Source organism: Diutina rugosa (genome assembly GCF_008704595.1).
Source record: "Diutina rugosa strain CBS 613 chromosome Unknown scaffold9_size288278, whole genome shotgun sequence".
NCBI lineage: Eukaryota > Fungi > Ascomycota > Pichiomycetes > Serinales > Debaryomycetaceae > Diutina > Diutina rugosa.
In genome coordinates this window covers 98,717-120,421 of record NW_022995211.1, presented here as the reverse complement: position 1 = coordinate 120,421, position 21,705 = coordinate 98,717, and the positions used below count along the sequence as shown (strand labels likewise).

Below are 21,705 nucleotides of genomic sequence, written 5' to 3'. Positions count from 1 at the left end.
ACGTGCGTTGAAGTTAGTACACATAAGGAATAATTTTGTACGGCACTTGACGTTCGTACTCCACCCACAGCTTCTTATACTTCGCCCGACACTTAGCCTCGTCCCGCATTTGACGGTGGACCAAAAGTGCCCCGAAATAGATCACGTAATAATAGGGGAGCACCAGCTGGAAACCTGTAGGCAAGCACCACAGCCACCCAATCAACCAATCACCAAAGTAGTTGATGTGTTGAGACAATCCCCACCAGCCGTCACACAACAACTTGGAGCCGGTTTCAGTCTTGATCAGCTTAAAGTTTTTGTGGTCAAGCTTGCCATTTTTGAAATCACTCTTCTGTTGGTTAGCCAGGCGGAAAATGTAGAAACCCAAAGCCATAAGCGCAGTAATCCCAATAACTTTAGGCCAGCCAAGATCCAAGCGGTTTTCGGGAAGACAGAGGAATCTCAGTTGAAGAGAATACAGCCACGGCACCAATGCCAAGTCTCCAAAACTCAACATGAACCCGAAACCATCGGTGGTGATGTCCATCATCAGCAACACCCCTGCTTCGTTGAGCACCCCGTCAAAAGTATAAAACATTTGCATCGCGGTCACCAATGCGAGAGAGTCGGACACCAGACCTTGGGTGTGATACTGGTAATGGCAGCACAGCAAATTGATAAGGAGCCACAACAACATACCAGGTTTCAATTCGCAGTAAAGTTTAATGTCCAACGGTCCGATGCGAGGATTCAACTCACGCCCAATGAACCAGTCGTAAATGACATTGCCAGTATTGCCATTGATAGAAAGAACACGTTCGTGAGTACCAACGCCATTAGGCTTGCGGAGAGGGATGAACGAGCATACATAAACGAACACCACCAACAACCACGCGAAAACAATGGTGGTGAGGGTGAGCTGAAGGATGTTGTTGTACACGAATGCTAATTCGGGCATGTAGTGGTTTTCACAGGTGTACCAGCGGTACACAAGCACAGTAATGAAAAGAATCAGCATGGCGGGGCCATTGATCTTATAAGTGAGCTGCGTGCCATCTCTCAATGGCACCCCTTTGAGGGTTTGCCCAGGCAACCACACGTCACACGCAGCTAAGGTGAAAAACCACGTCAAGTATGCTTTCCAACAGAGCGGGTCAAACACAAGAAGTTTCACGGCTTCCCACGAGTTCGGGAGCTGATCCTTGATGGCGGCAAAGTTAAGAGAGATACCCTGGGCCAGGTAGACGCGATTGCACAGCAATTCGAAGAGAATGAGCACCGCGGGGAGCCCAATGGAGATTGCCAATGCGCCGGGCAACCCCGAGAACTCCAAGTGTGTCGTCTTAGGATTGAGCACTGGTTTGGACATAATGGTTGATGTCCTGGTACGCTTAAGACTTTATAGGGAGTAGTTGCTAAACGACGCGCTTGGGACCTGGCGCGACTTATACGATGGGTACGGCGATGAGGGTGTGGGGTGGAGAGAGATGAGGACGCGACTACAATATACCTGTGATCAAAGGAATTCATTAACATAATGAGATTGTGGTCGTCCTCAATAAGGGCCATTCAAGTACTGTAATAGAATGGTTTTGCGAAAGATTGCCATGTTAGCTGAAAAATCAATTCTGGCTTCGTTGACCTTAATGAGGTCTGCAGATAAGCGATTTGCGATGATGTAAGCGCAGACTTGAAAATCTCTCCATGACTGTTGAATCGTCGACTTTATAGTTAGGTGTCGCTTTTGTGGTGTAGGATCTACCGAAACTAATGTCTCGTAACAAGTGCCCTGATCTTTATGCTACCTGCAATTTTACGGTATTGTAATCCGTGTTCTCTTCGCAACCGAGGCTAAACTCCTAAGTTTGGTCTTACACAAGTTCTTGACTTGAACTCTATGTCAACCTAATGTGTGAAAGGCTTCACTGGTGGTTAAGGTCACCTTTTGCTTTCATTGCTGTGGCTCACTGTAGATCATTTGCCGATTTGGTCGAAATCAAAACAACCTGCAGCTACTATATTTAACACGGTGATCTAAACCACCACACCGAAACACCCTGCAATATCCACATCTTGTCGGCTTGAAACTAATCTTTCTGTCACCATTTCATTATGGCAGGCACCCCTCTAATTAGCTTACAGATTCCAAGCATTTCCTCGTACACCTCTACATTCTCGGCTTCGCCTCCCCCTGCGGTCTCGCCCCGTTTCGCACGCGAAATTTTTGGCTACATGATCTCTCATCAACTCACAACCACGTTTATCAACCCACAATGCTGTTTATTCAGTGGGCCGACGATTTCGTTAAGCGGGACGACGATCCCACCGATACTGCTGTTGAGGCGGCTGCCACCTCCTCCGATGTGGTGGCACCGCCGATGAAGGTGCCGACCCTGGACGGTAACCCCTTCATCACCCACTACCATAACCCCCTGGGGACGGTGTTCATTGCCGTTGGCGCCATCGTTGGGGCAATCTTACTCGGTCTCATCTTATACTACTTGATCATCGGTATTGTTGCTGGTCAACTCGCCAAGCGGAACGTGAAGCGTGAGAAGCAGGAGAAGGAGAAGTACAACCACAACGCCGCTGCCTACGGCTACGGTGTCACCCTGAATTACATGGACCCCATGGGCGACTCGAAGGTGCCTCTTCTTCGTCGTACGCTGAACGTTGGCTCCAGCATGTTCACCCCTGGCTCCTTGCTGAACGGCGCTGACAACTCCACCCTTAACATGCTGGAAGTGGGCGCCATGTCCAACCAGGATTTGACCAAGATGTTTGTATCGCCCACCGCCGAAATGCAACACAAACGCGCCAAGTCATATACCCCCCTGATGCTGAATTTGCTGTTTGTCAACAATCTGTCTTCGCATTTGCCCGGTACCCCTGGCCAGCGTCACCTGATGTTCGTGCCTCTGGTGTACATGGAGCCCAACGCGCTGGAATCACAGTTGCTGGTCCCTGGTACTCGTACTGGTGAAAAGCGCAAAACCATTCCATCCATGTACTTGGAGGACTTGATTGATTTAGACAAGCAATGAAATATTGCATAAATAGGATATAATGGCATTGGCCGGAACGAAACCATGAGATTTTAATAAGTTTAGCAGAATAAAAGTAAATTTGCAATACACTAGTATGGTGAATACACTAGTATGGTGATGAAATGAATCTTTATTCCTATGTCCTGATAATTGCCTAATCTTCCACTTCGATTACCTCTTTACCTCTCTTTGACAGCTTCACCGGCAGCGTCAGTCTCAGCCGCAGCAGCTCCAGGTCAAATTTCGAAGCCAAGTCCTTCACCGACCCTTTACGCCCAAGCGATCTAAATTGACCGGGTTTTTCCATGGAAAAGTCTTTCCGGGTGGGCTTCGAGCTCACCACCGTCGGGGTACGGTCCTTATCCTTCTTATCCTTTCTCTCCTTCTTCTCCTTTTTAGGCAGCGAACGCTCCAATGACGATCGCTTAGGAGAACCAGATAACACAGACGCTTTCTCTTCGGCGGCTTGGTTTATTTGAGCGTCGGCAAACTCTTCGTCACTCAGAGTCAGAAGCACAGGGGAAGCTGGCTTCTTTGGCTTTGGAAGTGAAGGTACATCACTGGGATCCACCTTCAACTCCTTGGAAGAGCTAATTTTACGAACAACGGGTGCAGGAATCTCTCCCACTATACGTTTCGGCTTAACCGCTTGCTGAAGTCTCAGCTCAAGCCGTGACTTGGTCAGATTGTCGCGAGACGGCAGTTGGACCAGAGGCACCAGCGGGATTCTGGTAGTCGCAGGGCGAATTTGACCAGCAGGCTTTTGCAGAGTACGACGACGAAGTTCTTTGAAGATGTCATCTTTGTGCGTGAACAAGTCATTTACCAATGCCAATACGTGTTTATCACCCGAGGTATCGCCCACGTCCCGAGGCTTGAGCACAAGGGGGCTAAATTCTTTCAACAAGGTGGTTTGAAACTTCTTGGAAAGTTCAGGATTTTTTGAACCAATAATCAGCACGAGACGCTTCAAGTGGGTGATCACCGCGTCGAGAGTTGCCAAATTGCACAGCGGCAAGTCCAGCAACACATTTTGTACACCGACAATGCGGGGATCGCTCTTAGACTCATCCAGAACGGGGTAGGTTTGGTATAAAGAGTGGATGAGCTCGAGATTGCTGTGGGGAATGAGCAGATCGGGGAGCTCCATTAAATACAACTTCAACACGTTGGTGATGATGATTGGATGATGTTTTTGCAAGACGTCATTCACCAGAGCCGGGTCCTGTAAAGGGTTAAGTTCCAGACGCAATTTGTGAACGCTCAGCAAATTGATAGGCTTGGTCCACAAATTGATACGTTCTTCGTCATTGGCAACTTCTGGGTACACTTTATCCAAATGGCTAAGTAAGCACTGGATCAAAATGGGCACCACCTTCTTGTCGAGTCTCAGCTTTACAGCCAAATCAACACCGAAGGTTTGGTTGATGTTTGAGTTGTAGTAGTTATCATATAAAATGACCAGAGGGTTAAACCGCCCAGTGCCGTAGTTCTCAATGAGGAATTTGAGATCACTGATCGGGTTCATGGTCTCTTCAACCACGCTGAGTTCATCGCACATGTGCTTCATGTGTTCGACCTTGTCAGAAAATGCTGACATAAAGTCGTGCGTAACCTTTTTCACCGCCTTCAAACGGTCGAGCTCACATTTTTGCATGAACGTCAAGTGATCCATCACCAACTCCTCAAACTCACACCGTACCTTATCGAGTTCACATACTTGATTGAAGTAATTGGCATCGTACAGTTTCACTTCAGCCATGAGCCTCGCTAACTGCGACCGATCAGTGTAGTCGACCAGCCCCACCCCCATCGCTTGCTTCATGTCTTCAAAGTATTCAGTAAACTGCAGGGCACGAATCAGCTGGTCTCGAGAAAGTCCAGTTTGTTCACTGGGCTTGTCTATGGCGGCACCGGTAATCTCGAACACCACTGGTTTCCATTGATAGTAGAACTGCAGCGAGTTGATGAAATTCTTCAGCGTCAGCATTGTACCAATCAACCGAATGAACCCGTTGTTGATCAAGTCCTGACCAAACTTTTCCGCCTTAGCAATGTTGAAATCTGGGATGTTGTCAAGGAGCCATTGGGTAATAGCCAGCCCCGTCAGCACGTGGCGGTAGGTACCCAAGATGGGCACCTTGTGGTCGTTGACCTCAACACCACTCAAAATATCAAGCAAGAGACCCTTAATGGTGACGTAGTCGTATTCGGAGTTGCCGAACTTGTATATGCGAAATTGCAAATCATCAGGCGCTGCAGATTCACCCAGGTCCTTAGGAGCGACATCTTGCTTAGCGGCAAACTCTAAGTCCTTGAGCTCTTCCTGTAACTCATCCTCAGAGTAGTGCAGCTTGAACTCTTCAAGCATGCGGCACTTGTTGAAGTACTTCTTTTGCAAACGTTCCACCAGTTGCTTTTGGCTGCGGAACGCCTTGTACTTTTCTCCAAGGGTTTGCTCCGAGAACTCGACCCGCTTGCGGTGTTCGTGGCACCAGTTGGTGAAGGGCTCAAGCACCATCACTCTGATGTTCGTGGCGATTTGCAAGTGGTTGTGGCCTTGACGAACAAAGTTTTCATTGACCTTTTGGTAGGCGTTTTTGATCGTCAGCACGTAGTCGTCATTGTTCATTCTCTTAGCGCCTGGCCGCAAACTTTCCATGTCTTCGAGTTGGGTGCCGTAGACCATTTCTGCCTCCATCCGCTGCGAGAAAAGAGCGACGAAGTCGTCGTTCTCCTTGCAACCATCGTGCAACTGTTCAAACAACACCTTGAACCCCCGATCGTACTCCGGGGTCCAGAATGAATCAGCAAACAGCATCGCTCGAGGTGGTGGAGGGTGCGAGTTGGATCGCTGTCAATTTCCTGCACCAAATCAGGTAAACATCCACATCGCGACATAACATTCTGGGGCGAAGTTGCCGCCGTAGATGAGCGCAGGCAACAAAGAATTTGTGAAATTTTTACCATATGATCGCTGAAAACTCACGGTGTAGGTCTTCTTTTGGGTGGTTTTGTGGCGATAATCTACAATTAGATCTGATGAAGGCATATGGGTGGACGCCTCATTATTTGTGTGATTAGCAAAATCCCGTTCACAAAAGCCAGAGAAAAAAACGGGCTTTTGCGCGCAAGCCTCACTATCAGGGAAATCCACTCAGGCTATGCAGGGCACCAGGCACCGGCATCAACCGGCGTAAATTTAATAGTGGAAGCAGATCAACATTTATTTACTGTAAATCTAGATGGTTTCATTACTGTAATCTAGATGGTTTCATACAAAAAGTCGACAATACGAGGAATGGCAAAGTAACGGACCCGGTCAACGGTGGCAATCGTCACTTTTCTGGCAGCCACCTTGTCGGCCAAGTCGTCTTCACTAAGCACAAACGAGTCGTGGATCCCCCAGGGCTCGACGTAAGCCCACACGTTCACCTTGTCGGGAGAGTCGCGGCGAATGTACTCGTGGATGGCGCGGTCAAACTTACCGTTACTGTTGCCGTATTTGTTCTTGAGGAAAGGAACTCCCAAAACATGATAAGCAAACTCGTTGTCTTGGTCAAGGAAAAGCTCATCTTCGCCGGTGATAAAGAATACGTCACACTTGGGCAGAGTCAACGAGGGAATCTTGTCCCAGCCAGCGGTGGCCCAGTCAGCGTTACCCGGCAGCACCTGAGCCAGCAGAACGTCATGAGTACCAATGAAGCCGGACACAAGCGGCTGATTGGAAGCAAACAGAAAGCGGATAGCGTCACGGCCGTCGTTGTCGTAAGCCAGGTTACCGGGGACGTGATCCAAGGCAGTGGTCAACAACTTAGTCCAAGGCGACAGCAAGATGATCTTGTTGGGGTACACCGGTGAGCCGCGAGCCTTCAATTGTTGGAGCAAAGTAAGAGTCAAGTGGCCACCAGCAGAGTCTCCCATGACCCCGATGTTGGTGTAACCGTCTTCCAACAATTTGGTGTAAGTGTCGTAAGCTTGTTGCAATTGACGAGGGAAGGCAGCGCCGGTACTAGCCAAATCATAGTCAAGAATAAGCACCGACACCTTGTTGCGTTTGTCGGCGGGCAACAACCCGATGATCGAATTGAACGCTTCAAGGTAGGCAGGGGTCATTTGCAACAAGTAGCCACCACCGTGCAAGAATAAGATGACAAGGTCCTCGGGGTTGCGCTTCACGTACCATCTAGCGTAGGCACCAAAGGCTTCGTTGTAATGAGGTGGCACAGTACCAAGGATTTGAGTGGCCTTGCTTTTGTTCTTAGCCAAATAGTTTGAGATGGGGCCGGGGACCGCGTCCTTAAGCACGGGAGGAGGAAGATCAAAAAGCGCCGCCAATTCCGTCAAATTACCGGAGACATGAGGGTTGCGGGCCCACTTGCGGTATTGAGTCCCGGTTGTTCTCGCCTTGATCTTAGTGTAAAGCACCTGGAGCAACACCCAGGGGTAGTAAAAGTAGAACCAGGGAATTGAGGCAGCCATTTGGTGGAATTGATGAGATTGATGGTCGCCAATTGAAGAAGGATGGGGTCTATTTATACTTGTTCCATGCCGATACCCCTTAAATGTGGTTAAGGCGTTGTTGCTGTTTTTCGCGTAATACAAGGTTGTTTAAAGGGGCTGGCCTGTGGCGGCAAGCCTGTACAGTGAGATGCGGCAATGTCGGAGCGCTTCTTTACAGCGACGAGATTTCCGAATAACCCAGGTACACACTCGCACTTTTCTTCTTTCGGAACATTCCCGAAGCCTAGATGCACAATTACGCTTCCGGCTTATGCAATCGGTGTGGAGTCTAGACGCCCGTAAGCAACCACACGGTAGTTAGTTATTAGCTGCATCACTAAGCAGATGGAGTCTGGCCAGTATGGGGTGGGCAATTGCACATTTCCGATAATACACTATTGACAAACTCATTCAAGTCTAGACCAATAATAGCTGGGGTGAAGGCAATCGTCGGGATAATGAGCTTAACCTATAAACTTTGAGCCAATGAACGACGACATCTCAGTTAGCAAATTTCGGGGCAAATCCGGGGGCCAGGAAACACTTCGTAAATGTCGACCTAATATTTTTGCAATGAGACGTTCCATACATATCAACAGATGAGATGATGACACACGTCACTAGCTGTACTCTCAACTACTCCGATGCAAAAATTGCCAGAACCAGTCACCGATTGCCCATTAAAATAACTTCGAATATAGAGTCAAATCCCTTATCTTTTGTTTCAAAATCAGATGGTCTACACTGTATGTCATTGTAACTACTCGCTTGGACATTCTGGAGATTTTTCCTTACCCATATTATAACGACATCTCTAAACTTGACGGAAATATGGTTACTCTGCATATAACCCAAGCCGCACGGAAACTGATGACGCCCCGCCTGCTCAGTGCGCAGTAGCTTACTGACGGTGGCCGTGACAGCATCCCCCAACCACCCCCATGGAATCACCGCCTGAGTCCAACCAGAGAAAGAGAAGAAGGGTTGAGGCGGCTCCAATGACCCCGGAGCTGGCGCGAAAGCCGCCTCCAGGGTCGCGGACCCCTCCGCACCAAGGAACCAGTGCCTGCCATCGGTCTCCAACTCTACCAGAGTACCCTTACTTTGAACCGCCTCCCGTCATCCCCAGGGAAATGATGATGACTCCCGAGTTTACGCCAGTCAAACACCGTCTATTTTCCGATACTGAGGGCTCGCTGCTAGTCAGAGACGACCTTCTGTCGTTCGCCCCTTCCCTCGAGTGCCCTAAAACCCCACCTCGGCCAACTGTTAATGTCGAACCGGTGGGACCCCGACGACTTTTTGCTGACTTCGATAGTGATGACGATGACGACGATTCGCGACCCCTAACGAATCCTTTTTTGGTGCAAGATGAGGAAGACACCACTGCGTCCCGCGAAACTCCGGCCGACGATAACCCCTTTTGGGGTCGGAGAAAGCGGGTGCTGCTGCTAAACCTTGATACCCACATTGAATATATCAACCACACCACAGGGAAGCGGCTCACGCAACCAGTGGCCCCCGCGCACCGCCACTTGAAACCTTCGGCGCTTCGCTTTGACAATATCCCCCACGAGATTACAGACAGATACATCAATCATTCAGGCAACCACGTGATAAACCTCAAACCTAAACACAGTTTGGGGTTTCGTATCCATGAGGATGATGATGTACGCACCACGGGCGACCCCAGCGATGAACTGCCCACTCGTTCGAATAATACCCGGTCTCGCGAGTGAGTAACACCATTTTACGGTTATCTAGCCTCGCGGGCGAGGTTTTTAATATTTCTCCTACTTTTCTATGGTCGACTTAAATTGCTGTAAAATTTTGCAATTTTCTATTCAGATCTCTGATAAGAGTTGAACGTGATACTGCTGAGGTTCGATCCACGTAATGTTTGTCTGGATTTCCCATGGAGAGTAACTAACACCTGTTTTAAACCATTTTGTCTGCTCGTTAATATACCGGAGTTTGACTTCCTCATAATGGTAAACGTTCGCTGTTTCCATGAGTTGTACATGTTGGCCTGGGCCGACTGTAAATTTGATTGCCAGACTCTTCAGCTCACTATGAGAGAGTGAAAATAGCGACTTATGCTCCAAGGCTAGAAGCAGCAGAAATTTGCGTCCAAATTGCATATTGCGCCCTCGCAGACGGCCGGTGGCGAACGAGTAAGTGGCAACCACTCCCGGCGGATTATGGATCACCGGCATGGCCGCTCGTTCAATTACTGACATTGCGGCCACCTGCAGCTCGAACTCCACGTATGAAGCGTTGGAGCCGATGAGATGGCCAGGGATGGTGAGGGCATGCCCTATTTGCACGATAGTGGAAAAAGCTATGATCATCACTTCATCTGTATATCTGTTTGACTTAAATTTTTATAGTGGTAGTTTGATCTGGGATAGTCGGTTAATGGAACAATGAGAAATATAAACATCGCCTAATTGGTGCTGACCCTAGTCATGACATAACACAAAAAGCACCATGACTAGTCTTCTCCTATATAAGTATTATAACGTAAAGCTCGAACTCTCTCTACAAATTCAACTATTTCGTCAATCCTAAGGGCAACATGATTGTGGTCTTATTATTGACAGTTTTGGTTGTGTTGGGCACCAAGCTTATCTGCAGGTCGCATCGGTGACACGAGGGTTATTGGGGGAGGCGAAGCAATGTGTTGCCGAAGCTATATCGTGTAATTTATCCATATATCGTAATATACTGTTGCAAACATTTCGAGCTTTGATGTCACATCCGCTGTTTATACCTTATAGATCATTTCATTCGACCGTTTTCGGGAATGCAACCACTAGGTGTCACCAACGGCGCTAAGCCGCACCTAACCTAATTCGGAATATTCCTCACCACTAGAGTCTTAGCACACACCACACACACCCACTTGGTACACCCACCCACCTTTGAGGCAAATAACTCATTCCAAATCTTCCAAATTATCTGGTTGCTACGCTGGATCGTGGTAACAACTTGTGATTAACTTCAAGACCCTTTAAGAGTCGCATGATCTTGCTTGGGTGTATAGTGGCGGTGGTGTCGCTGGCCATCCAGCTGTTGGGGATAACTTTTCAGCGGAAGTCCCACATCGATATCGGCGCTCCCCACTATCGGAACCAAACCCTCTGGTTCATGGGGTTCGCCATGTTCATTGTGGCCAATGTGCTTGGGTCCCTCATTCAAATCCTGACATTGCCCCTCATCATCCTTCTGCCGCTTCAGAGTATAGGTCTCATATTCAACTCAGTGTTCAGTTGCATGCTATTGAACGAGTCATTTACCCCTAAACTCGGCTGGGGCACTGCGGTGATTGCAGTGGGCGCCACCATCATCGCATACAACGGTCAAACTCCCGAACATCATGACTCGTTGAAGATAGTGGTCGACAAACTTCTACGTCCAGCATTTTTTTCATGGTTTATCGTGACTATCGCTGTGGTCATCATTCTTTTCGCTTTCAACTACTGGCTTATTCGCTCGCGGGTGGTAAGAGGGTTTATTTTCGGCATAATATCAGGAATATTGACAGCCCATACATTTCTTTTCGCAAAATCAATTGTTGACCTGGTCATCCTGTCACTCAAACTGGCGTTGGGGAACCCTGTGTGCTACATTCTTTTGTTATTGATGCTCACCATTATTGGTTTTCAACTTACAGCATTCAACTTAGGTCTCAAACAATTACTGACGCTGATTCTTTACCCGTTTTGCTTTTTCGTCTTCAACTTGGTGAATTTGATCAACGACGTCGTCTTTAACTCGGTGCCCATGTCGTCGCTGCTCGTATGGGTAATCATTGGTTTAGTGGCGGTGTTGATCGGGGTGTTGTTGATCTCATGGGACAGTGTGGACGAAGAAGAAGCTCGCGCTCGTGAAAGAGAACCGTTGGTGCGCAAACGAGTGCTTTCTTATGAGCAATCGCAATTGATGAACCTGTACATTCATGACTAGACATAAACTAGACTACCCAATTAGTCATTTGCTTGGAAAAGCGTTCGCGGATACCCTCCCACGCCTCCACCGACTCACAGTCGTCGGTGATCCGAGGCTTAAACACAGGATACTTAGAGTTGAACTCAGCCTCATCATAGTCAAACATACAGAACGTTCGCTTAGTGTTGTAGGGCATTTGGTCGTTGTAGGTTTCCCATGGTTTAGGGATCGGAGCATCACTGAAGTGTATGAGCTTGACGTTCATCAAAGCGTCAGTTGCATCCCACTCTTCGTTCAGCTCCTTGGTGATGAAGGGGGTGTATTGAGGAGGTACCACAAACCGCCGATGATACTCTTCCAAGAACTCACCCGTGAGTACCCCGTACACTGTATGCGGGAGAATTGCCATTTTGAAGTCAGCACCATGACGAAGTTGTTGATCCATGTACTTATTGATCACTTCCATGTCATATTCATTACGTTTATGGCTGAGCTCAGGTTTGGTAAACTTCCACCACCAAGGAGTACTGACATAGCGTAATAGATCATTGAATCTCTTAGTATTGGGGGTAATCACCATTATGTGAGTGCCAAAAAAGTCGAGGCGGTTACCATACTTGTTGTCGTCGTAAAAGAGAGGGGGAAGAAGATTCCAATCAGCATCAGTGCCCTTCAAAAGCTGAGCCCGATCAGTAGTTTTGCGAATGTAATCAGCAAGAACAGGAATATCCACATTGGGTCGGCTCGGTTCGTGTCCTAAGCCTTCCTTTTCGTGATACTTTTCCAACACATGATTGTGCCAATAAGCATGAGGCAGAGCAAATTCGATCTCTTCAGGAATGGAAAAGAGCTCATCAAGGTGTCCCTTCATCAACATTGAGTCACCATCAAAGTAAACCACTCGATCATACTCCGTCATATTGAACGCATAGAGCTTGGTGAACAGGTTCTGCCATACATCTTCGGCCACGTCTGCTCTTATAGTGTCCACTGGCTTAAGGGTGATGCTATGGTCTCGGGCTAATGTCAATAAGCGGTTCCATTGCTCATGATTAAAATGACGAAGTCTTTGATCAAACACCACCACCACGTCAGCTACCGTACCGGCCTTTCTCAACTCAATACCATTAATCACGGCCAAGTTAATGTGACCATAAGTCGTGGCGTATTGAACGTAGGCGACTTTGGAACCCGGCAGGACAGGATTGATGTGTTGCCACTGATCAAGGTAGGCGGGGGGGATCACTCTCAAATGAGACGCTAACTCAGCGTCATGGTGTTGAAGACTGTCAAGGACAAAATATTGGAGGAGAAAGTAGGCAGCGATGGCTATACCTAACTTAAATTCCCAATTGCGGGACCACCACAGTAGGTTCTTCATTTGGAGGACGTAGTGCGAAGTAGATCAGAATGGAAATTCGTGGTATAAATCCAAGCAAACGTCCACAGATTATTAGAGAACTGTTATATCGAGATAAGTTACTTAAAAGACAACTGCGTGATTTTCAGTTTAGTCACATTATCAAACAGATTCTATCGTAAAAACAATTTCTAATCGTCATCATTAACATTACTAAAATACATAAACCAACAGGAAGTAAATTAACCCGAGCACATGGTGCACGACTCAGGGTTGTCGATAGCGCAGGCAATAACCTTGGCACTGTAAATGTCTTGTTCCAGTTCACCTTCGGTGGCGGCCTGGGGCTTGTCGTCAGTAGTGGCTTGAGGGGTATCCGCCATCTTCAAGTTAGAGAGCGAGTTTTCCAACGAGTTGGGCTCAGTCAGAGACTCTCTCAGCGACAGACCGGTGCGGGGCACGTATCTACGTTGGTTCAACTTCTCCAAAGTGGCCATGGTTTCACCAGCAGTCAATGCTTGTTCTTGGTCAATGGTGAATTGAATAGCAGCAGCGGCAGCTTGGGTCCGGAGGTAGTACATACCAGTCTTCAAACCCTTCTTCCACCCGTAGAAGTGCATCGAGGTCAACTTACCCATAGTCGGGTCCTTGATGTGAATATTAAGCGATTGAGACTGGTCAATGAACGCCGCCCGGTCAGCAGCCATGTCAATAATGTGCTTCTGCGAAATTTCCCACACCGTCTTGTAGAGAGCCTTGATTTCATCAGGAATGTTAGGCAACGATTGGATCGACCCGTTGTTGGCAATGATGTTAGCCTTCATCGCGTCGTTCCAAAGACCCAACTCAACAAGGTCCCGCAACAAGTGAGGGTTGACAATTTGGAATTCCCCAGCCAACACTCTCCGCGAGTAAATGTTGGAAGTGTAAGGTTCGAAGCATTCGTTGTTACCAATGATTTGCGAGGTCAGGGCAGTGGGCATAGGCGCCACCAACAACGAGTTGCGCAAACCGTGCTTAGCCAACTTTTCCTTAAGGGTGTCCCAGTCCCACAATTCAGTGGGTTTGCGGCCCCACAAGTCGTATTGCAACAAGCCCTTGGACGCAGGCGAACCTTCGTAAGATTCATAAGGACCGTCAACAGCAGCCAATTCGATCGAAGCTTCAATAGCACCGTGGTAAATGGTTTCGAAAATTTGAATGTTAAGTTCACGAGCATCTTGAGAGTCGAAAGGTAAACGCAATTCCATAAACGCATCAGCCAAACCTTGGACACCAAGAGCAATGGGACGGTTCTTGAAGTTGGAACGCTTAGCTTCCGGCACGGGGTAGTAGTTCCGGTCGATGATACGGTTCAAGTTACGGGTGACGGCCTTAGTCACTTCGTGCAACTTCTCAAAGTTGTACCAAGTTCTCTTCGAGTCCTTTTCCACGAACGAGGGAAGGGCAATCAGAGCCAAGTTACACACGGCAACTTCATCAGGGTCGGAGTATTCAACGATCTCACAGCACAAGTTCGACGACTTGATCATCCCCAAGTTCTTTTGGTTGCTCTTCTTGTTGCAAGCATCCTTGTAAAGCATAAAAGGGGTACCGGTTTCGGTTTGAGCCTCAAGGATCGAGTACCACAACTTTTGCGCCTTGATGGTTTGACGACCACGGCCTTCACGCTCATAGCGTTCGTACAATTCGACGAATTCGTCGCCGTAGCAGTCAGCCAAGCCGGGAGCTTCGTTGGGCGAGAACAACGTCCATTCACCGTTTTGTTCCACTCTCTGCATGAACAAATCGGGGATCCACAACGCGGGGAACAAGTCCCGAGCCCGAATTTCTTCCTTACCGTGGTTCTTCCGGATGTCGATGAACTCGAAAATGTCAGCGTGCCAAGGTTCAAGGTACATGGCGAAGGCACCAGGACGCTTGTTACCACCTTGATCAACGTAACGAGCAGTGTTGTTGAACACCCGAAGCATAGGGATGATACCGTTCGAGGTACCGTTAGTACCAGCAATGTAAGCACCAGTGGCACGAATGTTGTGAATGTGCAAACCGATACCACCGGCCGACTTCGAGATAAGAGCACAAGTCTTCAAGGTGTCGTAAATACCATCGATAGAGTCATCCTTCATAGCGACAAGGAAGCACGACGACATTTGCGGGTTAGGAGTACCAGCATTGAACAAAGTGGGCGAAGCGTGAGTGAAGTATCTTTGCGACATCATGTTGTACAACTCAATGACACGCGGAATGTCTCTGCCGTGGATACCGATGGCGACTCTCATGATCAAGTGTTGAGGTCTTTCGGCGATCTTACCGTCGATACGCAAAAGGTACAGCCGTTCCAAAGTCTTGAACCCGAAGTAGTTGTAGCTGAAATCACGGTCGTAGACAATGGCCGAATTGATGGCGTCTTCATTCTCTTGGACGATTTGCCAGGTTTCCTCAGAGATCATCGGCGAGTGCAAGCCGGTCTTAGGGTTGACCCATTCGTACAACGCCTTGCACACGTGCGAGAAAGTCTTGGTGGTTTGCTTGTGCAAATTCAGCACCGCGATTCTCGCGGCCAAGATAGCGTAGTCAGGGTGGAGAGTGGTCATCGACGCCGCGGTTTCGGCAGCCAAGTCGTCCAACTCAACCGTGCTTACACCCTTGTACACCCCCAGGATGACTTTCTTGGTGATTGCTTCGGCCTCAACGTGGTTACCGTCGAGACCATAGCAGAGCTTGTGGAGACGCGAGGTAATCTTGTCGAACCGCACCGGCTCCTGGCGGCCATCTCTTTTCTGAACGTACATATTTGTCGTTCGGTGTGTTGATGGAGTAGTTGCTAGTTTTTTTTTGGTGAGGGGAGATATTTGCCTTATATACTTGAGATTTTTCCTCTACCCGAACGCGTCTCACACGCGTCCCGGGTGCTGCGATGCGACATTATTAAGCAAGACAGCCCGAGGCGATCCCGCTTCCAAACGTAAATTGAGGAGAGGGACAACAGCCTAAAACAATGGAGAGTTCACCACTACTATCAGTGGCTGGTCTATTCAACTTAACCGAGTCTTCGTTTCTGAAGGCTAGATTCCCGTGATCGGCATGTAAGCCAAGAGCCCCAACCCCTACCTGTACAAGCGCCGGGCTCACAGTGCTGGGTGTGTATAAGTAGCCCGTCGGGCATGAGGCTACCTCACAGCATGGCAGTTTGCGATCTCGGAATACACACAGTGCTGGCTCTACGCGATAACGCCCGCCAGTGAGCAGGTTTAAAAATGAGCCACACGACTACGGGCAGACACAACTACGCAATAGACCAGTAGAACAAGAGCGATGTTTACAAAGGGGTTATGGTGATGTAAGGTGGCAGTGGATTATGGAGATTGCGATAACAATAATCGTGACGTGCTTACCGAATGGGGATACGTCATGCTTGCTGGTGGTGGTGCCGCCTATGACTGAATCGAGCGATGAGAGAGGCAGCAAAGGTAAATAACCACCTACCGAAAAATTCCAAAAATGTCGTGTCTATTATGCAATAAATAGGGTCTACTTTTCTTCCTTGTCAAGCAGCTGGAGCCACTTTTCCAAGTCAAAGTCGCCTTCAGCGGATTGGGTTTGGGGCACAGCCTTGGGGGCTTCGATCTTGGTTTCAAGTTGAGCCGCGTCCTTCTTGGCCCGAGGCCAGGCAGCAATGGCAACGACACTGCCCAAAGTGGTGAGGGCAAGCTAAAATTTGTTAGTGAATCAGTCGAAGATATCTGGGGTGGGCTAAAAGTAGGTACTTACCACGTGCGCGGGAACAGCTTTTCCGAAGATTTGGTAGGTGGCACCCATTTTCTGAAACTGTTAGTACACTGATTGATTGACTGTGAAAACTCTAGCGGGATTCAAATGCTTCCACTTACTGATAAACTGAAGTTAACTTATATGGGTCTAGTTCAAGCGCGCGATCGGACGTGAGCGCTTCTCTTAGTTGATTCGTTAACCCTATATGCAGGTCATATTTGGCTAGTCCCAAAATCAATGTCAATGAACCATGCTAGCAGCATTACAGTTGACAAATGAATGCGTGGTATTAAATTCTAAATCCAGATCGTATATATGTCGTAACTCTATTAATCGTTTAAATTACCAAGGGGCCTTATACTTGGATCTTGATCTGATCTTAGGCCCAGCGAGGATGAACGTCACGGGGATCAAGATCATCAACAAACAAATGAAACCAAGCACTGAGGACCCCCAACCAACGCGGAACCGGTGGGTCTTGAGATTATTGAAAAGAGGGCGACCAAACAAGGGGAACACACCAGCAATGTACGACCGCGCAAAGTCATTAGAGGCGTACACCAGGGCAAGATACTTAGGGTCAAAGGAAAACCCTAAGTAATTGAACAACGTTTGGAAGATCAAGAACAGCCCCACAGAGAAGGTAGCAGCACCAATCATTGGCCCAATCCAGTGAAGATCTTTGGCTGCAGTCCACCCAAAGATGAAGATACCAACGGGCATGAACAATGATCCGACGATAGCTAATGGCATAAACGATTCCGGAGGCACATAATTGCCTTTCAACATCGGTTTGGTATATTGTATGTAGATGATGATTGAGTAGGCCGCAGCACTGATCAACACACCGACAATGATTGACAAATAGGCACACCCCATTGGCACAAGAGCGAATTCGAATACTTCGAGGAACACAATGGGGAACGCCTCAAACCACAAGTACATGATGGCGTACACCAAGGAGATGTAGATGTTACACGCCAACACCATCGGTTCAAGCATGGTGATTTCCACTGGCCGCCACAACACTTCAATAAGCTCTTCTTTGAAAGTCATCCCCTCTCTTTGAAGTTCCCCTTCAGTCTTGAGGTTCGGGTTACCTGTAAGAGCTCTGAGTCTTTCTGCTTTGCGGTGGAGAAGGGTAGGTTCAAACAGCTCTGGTAACAAAAAGAAGAAGAAGAAGCAAGTGGCCCCGGAGAGAATGCACATGAACCAGAAGGTCCATCTCCATCTACCAGCAACAACCAAGGCCGAACCAATGAGAGGACCAATCGATGGACCACCGACAGACCCAATTGACCACATGGCAATACCCACCGGTAAGTAAGGGAGAGTCATGCAGTCAGATGCTGAAGCCCCACCAGTGGCAAGAGCAGGCAGGGCAAAGAAGCCAGCAATGAACCGACAGATACACAACCCGGCAATGTTCTTCACGAGGGCACAAGGAATTTGCATGATGAAGAAAAGGAACAACGTGATAATGTAAATCAGAGTCCGTCCGTAGTAAGGGTTTTCTTGAAGCGGCAGAAGCACCATTGGTCCAATCCCGTAGCCAAGGACAAAGAGGGTAAGGGGTAATGTCGCTACCACGACACCGACATGGAAGTCTTCCATGATCTCGTCAACCCCAGGAGTGTAGATTGCCAGTGCCATGTACACTGACATGGTGAGGAAGGCGATGAAGAAGGTAAACACCCCCTTTTGCAATGTGGGCCAGTTGCGAGGGTTCTCGGGATCGTCGTCACCTTCCCAACCAACAATAATAATACCCTCTGGGGTCTTCTTCCAGTCTCCATTGATCTCATCCGATTGTTCGACTTTCTCTCCGTCCAGCGTCAGCAGATTGGCTGCGGTGTCATCGTCAGCAGCCTTTTCATTTCTGTCGACAAGGTCGTGCTTTGTGGGCTCATACTCCTTGCCGAGATATTTGTCGGGAATCTGGTACCCCGGCTGTTCTTCAGGGTAATTAAAGTACTTGTGCTTCGAGACGTGGTAGACAATGCGACCAAAGAACAGGTCGCGTACGAATGTGTACCACATGATTCACAATTTGTTTTTAAGAGATCAGTCGCAAAGTATTCTGGCGTCTATATATGTTTAGGTGGGGGCGACAGTAGTAGTCCGTATTGTACTTCGCGTGGTTACTTGTTTGGGACGTGTCCGAGGTGTTTGACGTGGAAACTTACCGATCCCGCCGCATTATTGTTTATGCAATGCGGGAGAGCCGCAACGGCTAACTCCATGATGCTAGAATCATGACAACTCAACTTTCAGCCAATATGATGTCATAGATGGTTTCTAAATCAGCAATAAACCCCAACCCCACTAATACGCAAGCAAAATTGTTGATATTTGTTCGCATTTCTGATGATTCTAACTACTTCACGCGAAAAGCTCGGATGTAGAAACCTAGATTCACATGCACGATTACGGCAATAAATCCCATTCGGGATGTAACTCCGCTTGACAATGTGCAACAAAATGTACAGTTTCCAAACAATACCGAGAAAACTCCGCGATCACTGCAACGGGTGTTTCCCCATTCAGTGGTTTCCCGTGGCAACTTTAACACCTACCAAGAGAAACATTTCAAGATCGCAGAACAATAACCGGCTTCGTCATCCCATTTGGTCAAACGCGGACTCATGCTACAAGTTATCCGCGGATCCGACGGATTGCTTGCGCCGTTAATTTAGTATAGACGGAAATCATATGGTGTACAGTTGGAAGTGTCATACATTGGTAGTTGTGTACAGATGAATGCGGCTTGCTCGGCTCTTGCCCTGAACCAATTGGTGATGGTGATAATCCTCTACTATCATATGAAAACCTCAGTTAAAGTTGGTAGCCCTCACATTTACTAATGTTAGCTTTGCGGTTCTGGAAGAAGTAATGACAAACACAAGCCCACTTATTGGCTTAGTCGTCGGGCATTGCTAGTGCCTGCTGCCAGAAGTGCTCCAACTTAAATCGCGTAAGCAATTCCAATGTTTCCTCGTCCAGCTGGGGCTGGACCGTGCTCCACTTCTTGAAGTGAAGTTCGGGGATAGCACCTTCCCAAACAAGGCGGCATCGCGCTTCTCCCTCGGACCACTTTATTCGGTTCAGCATCAAATTGTCATAGTACCGAACCATTTTCAGGCCACCTTCAACTATCACTAATCCAAATTGGTCAGCGCGGATGGCAAACCCCACAAGCTCTTGCTGTTTGGCATTAGCGTCAACTTTGAAAATATGACGAGGGTCAGTGAAATTATCAATGCGGTACACCGCACACCGTTTGGCCTTCTCAATATCTCGCTGATGCTGATTGTGAATTTTCTCTGCTCGTTGTTCACTAGTCAATTTGCGTGCCATATTGTCAGCCTCGTGCTTCTCTTGTCTTGCTTTCACTTCAGCCCTCACTCTAGCTTCGACCGCGGTAGGATTATTCAATGATTCATTGGTCAAGATGTTCATAAAGTTCAGTAGCTTAACCTTGGGTGGAGGCGCCGGGTCAAGCCCCAACCGGATCCGGTCCTGTTGCAACTTGTTGCGGGCTTCTCTGACGAGCCGGCGCTGCCGTTTTCGTTCTTGTTTCGTCAAATACATCTTGGCCGCCACTGGGTTATCCCATTGTGGCTGTAGGATCACTGGGTGGTGAATATACTTGGTAATCGGAGCGTCATCGCTATCGGTAATCAACTCATCCAATTTTAGGTAATTTGGTTGAGTTAAGTAGGGTCGGTCCCACCATTCCACCCATGGTGGAGGTGTCGAAGGTTTATATCGAGTTTCACCGGCTAATATGTCTGGTACAAGTCCCTCTTCACGCCGCTTTGCCTCTTGTTGGCGGGTCTCCTCATCGCGTTGGCGCTTATCTCGAATAACATCGGCCTTCTCCACCCACTTACCCGGTTCATTGAGTTCAAATCGGCGTCGTTTCCTCAGAGCGCTGATGGTCAGCTGGTCTAAGTATGGGTTCAACGACTCCGCCGAGAACCGGGTGCCATTTACGGGCTTTTTGTCGAGGATTTTATCTCCCAAATTACCCAAAAGCGGGTGTAATTCCTGATTGAGCCCTCGCTTCTGTGGCTTCTTCTCTTTTTTGGGGTCAAGATCCCATTTGGGAAGCGGCATCTCTCCGCAGAATAGTGGATGGACGACTGATAATGATAAGCCGCACGCGCGATGGGAAGCCCATCACAGCATACACCCCAACGATGAAGTACGTGATCGAGCACATGGAAGATGGTTTCCTGGAATGGGTCATCCTTGAGTACCTGCAAATCATCCGGGAAGTGGGTAAGGATAATTTGATCCTTCTGTCTCTTCCTCAAGGTACCGAAGTGCCCCAACAATTGAAAGATTTGGGGTTGCAGTGGACCTCCGACGAATGTGTATCGTTTATGGAAGACAAGAACAGAGTGTGTTTGTTGGATCCAGCGGCCGAGACCGATTTGGAGCCGCTGGACGCTGACAAGTTCGACTACTTTGTGTTTGGGGGCATTCTTGGATCGCACCCTCGTATCGACCGGACCGGCATCCTTCGCCGCAAATACGGTTTTGCTGGCCGTAGACTTGGGGCGTTGCAGATGACCACCGACACTGCCGTTCGTGTCACTCAAAAAATTGTCGAAGACAAGACCAAGTTCGAGGATATCAAGTTTTTGGACTACCCCGAAATTCGCTACAACAAATACGAGTCGACGGAAATGCCTTTCCGTTATGTTGTTGACGCTAACAACGAGCCTATTCTCCCTGAGGGCATGTTGAAGTTGATCGAGAAGGATGCCGAACAATCCATCGATGACTTGCTTGCATAAGTAATGTATATTTAGCTTTCTAGGAAATTTTGCAAAACTCAAAGTTCATTTCCCTTAAGTTTTCATTTCAAGATTAAAAGTTTCCCCTTGAGATCTGAGTTGTTTCGATAAGCAATATGGGTAGATATGTATGTAATTCGGCTAGCTATGGCAATGAAGGATAGAGGGATTTTTCTTCTCTCATTTAAAGTTTTGCAGTGATATCCATGTGTCGAAACGATCAACTAAGACTCTACAGATAGCCTGCTGTATTGATGAAACGTATCGGCAATATAACGAAGCA

General features: G+C 48.1%; 11 protein-coding genes across 11 annotated transcripts; 4 read left to right on the top strand and 7 right to left on the bottom strand. All coding sequences in view use genetic code 12, as the record gives it.

Moving 5' to 3' along the window:
• Positions 1-13: 13 nt before the first annotated feature.
• On the bottom strand, positions 14-1,351 carry ERG24 (delta(14)-sterol reductase; the record flags this gene model as incomplete). The annotated part of the gene is made up of 1 exon (XM_034158460.1): positions 14-1,351. One exon carries the CDS (start codon positions 1,349-1,351, stop codon positions 14-16), a length of 1,338 nt encoding a protein of 445 aa, XP_034009703.1.
• A 904-nt stretch (positions 1,352-2,255) lies between these two features.
• DIURU_005473 (uncharacterized protein) lies at positions 2,256-3,026 on the top strand (the record flags this gene model as incomplete). The annotated part of the gene is made up of 1 exon (XM_034158459.1): positions 2,256-3,026. One exon carries the CDS (start codon positions 2,256-2,258, stop codon positions 3,024-3,026), a length of 771 nt encoding a protein of 256 aa, XP_034009702.1.
• Positions 3,027-3,183: 157 nt separating this feature from the next.
• On the bottom strand, positions 3,184-5,850 carry DIURU_005472 (uncharacterized protein; the record flags this gene model as incomplete). The annotated part of the gene is made up of 1 exon (XM_034158458.1): positions 3,184-5,850. The coding sequence occupies one exon, from the start codon at positions 5,848-5,850 to the stop codon at positions 3,184-3,186; it is 2,667 nt and encodes an 888-aa protein (XP_034009701.1).
• Positions 5,851-6,293: 443 nt separating this feature from the next.
• DIURU_005471 (uncharacterized protein) lies at positions 6,294-7,511 on the bottom strand (the record flags this gene model as incomplete). The annotated part of the gene is made up of 1 exon (XM_034158457.1): positions 6,294-7,511. One exon carries the CDS (start codon positions 7,509-7,511, stop codon positions 6,294-6,296), a length of 1,218 nt encoding a protein of 405 aa, XP_034009700.1.
• Positions 7,512-8,473: 962 nt separating this feature from the next.
• DIURU_005470 (uncharacterized protein) lies at positions 8,474-9,271 on the top strand (the record flags this gene model as incomplete). Its single annotated transcript, XM_034158456.1, has 1 exon — positions 8,474-9,271. One exon carries the CDS (start codon positions 8,474-8,476, stop codon positions 9,269-9,271), a length of 798 nt encoding a protein of 265 aa, XP_034009699.1.
• A 1,285-nt stretch (positions 9,272-10,556) lies between these two features.
• DIURU_005469 (uncharacterized protein) lies at positions 10,557-11,501 on the top strand (the record flags this gene model as incomplete). The annotated part of the gene is made up of 1 exon (XM_034158454.1): positions 10,557-11,501. One exon carries the CDS (start codon positions 10,557-10,559, stop codon positions 11,499-11,501), a length of 945 nt encoding a protein of 314 aa, XP_034009698.1.
• A 7-nt stretch (positions 11,502-11,508) lies between these two features.
• Positions 11,509-12,864, bottom strand: DIURU_005468 (glucose N-acetyltransferase; the record flags this gene model as incomplete). The annotated part of the gene is made up of 1 exon (XM_034158453.1): positions 11,509-12,864. The coding sequence occupies one exon, from the start codon at positions 12,862-12,864 to the stop codon at positions 11,509-11,511; it is 1,356 nt and encodes a 451-aa protein (XP_034009697.1).
• Positions 12,865-13,085: 221 nt separating this feature from the next.
• RNR1 (ribonucleotide-diphosphate reductase subunit) lies at positions 13,086-15,638 on the bottom strand (the record flags this gene model as incomplete). Its single annotated transcript, XM_034158452.1, has 1 exon — positions 13,086-15,638. The coding sequence occupies one exon, from the start codon at positions 15,636-15,638 to the stop codon at positions 13,086-13,088; it is 2,553 nt and encodes an 850-aa protein (XP_034009696.1).
• A 739-nt stretch (positions 15,639-16,377) lies between these two features.
• Positions 16,378-18,657, bottom strand: DIURU_005466 (MFS transporter; the record flags this gene model as incomplete). Its single annotated transcript, XM_034158451.1, has 2 exons — positions 16,378-16,534; positions 16,964-18,657. The coding sequence occupies 2 exons, from the start codon at positions 18,655-18,657 to the stop codon at positions 16,378-16,380; spliced, it is 1,851 nt and encodes a 616-aa protein (XP_034009695.1).
• An 879-nt stretch (positions 18,658-19,536) lies between these two features.
• PRP3 (U4/U6-U5 snRNP complex subunit) lies at positions 19,537-20,736 on the bottom strand (the record flags this gene model as incomplete). The annotated part of the gene is made up of 1 exon (XM_034158450.1): positions 19,537-20,736. One exon carries the CDS (start codon positions 20,734-20,736, stop codon positions 19,537-19,539), a length of 1,200 nt encoding a protein of 399 aa, XP_034009694.1.
• An 83-nt stretch (positions 20,737-20,819) lies between these two features.
• On the top strand, positions 20,820-21,422 carry DIURU_005464 (protein-arginine N-methyltransferase; the record flags this gene model as incomplete). The annotated part of the gene is made up of 1 exon (XM_034158449.1): positions 20,820-21,422. The coding sequence occupies one exon, from the start codon at positions 20,820-20,822 to the stop codon at positions 21,420-21,422; it is 603 nt and encodes a 200-aa protein (XP_034009693.1).
• Positions 21,423-21,705: the final 283 nt, after the last annotated feature.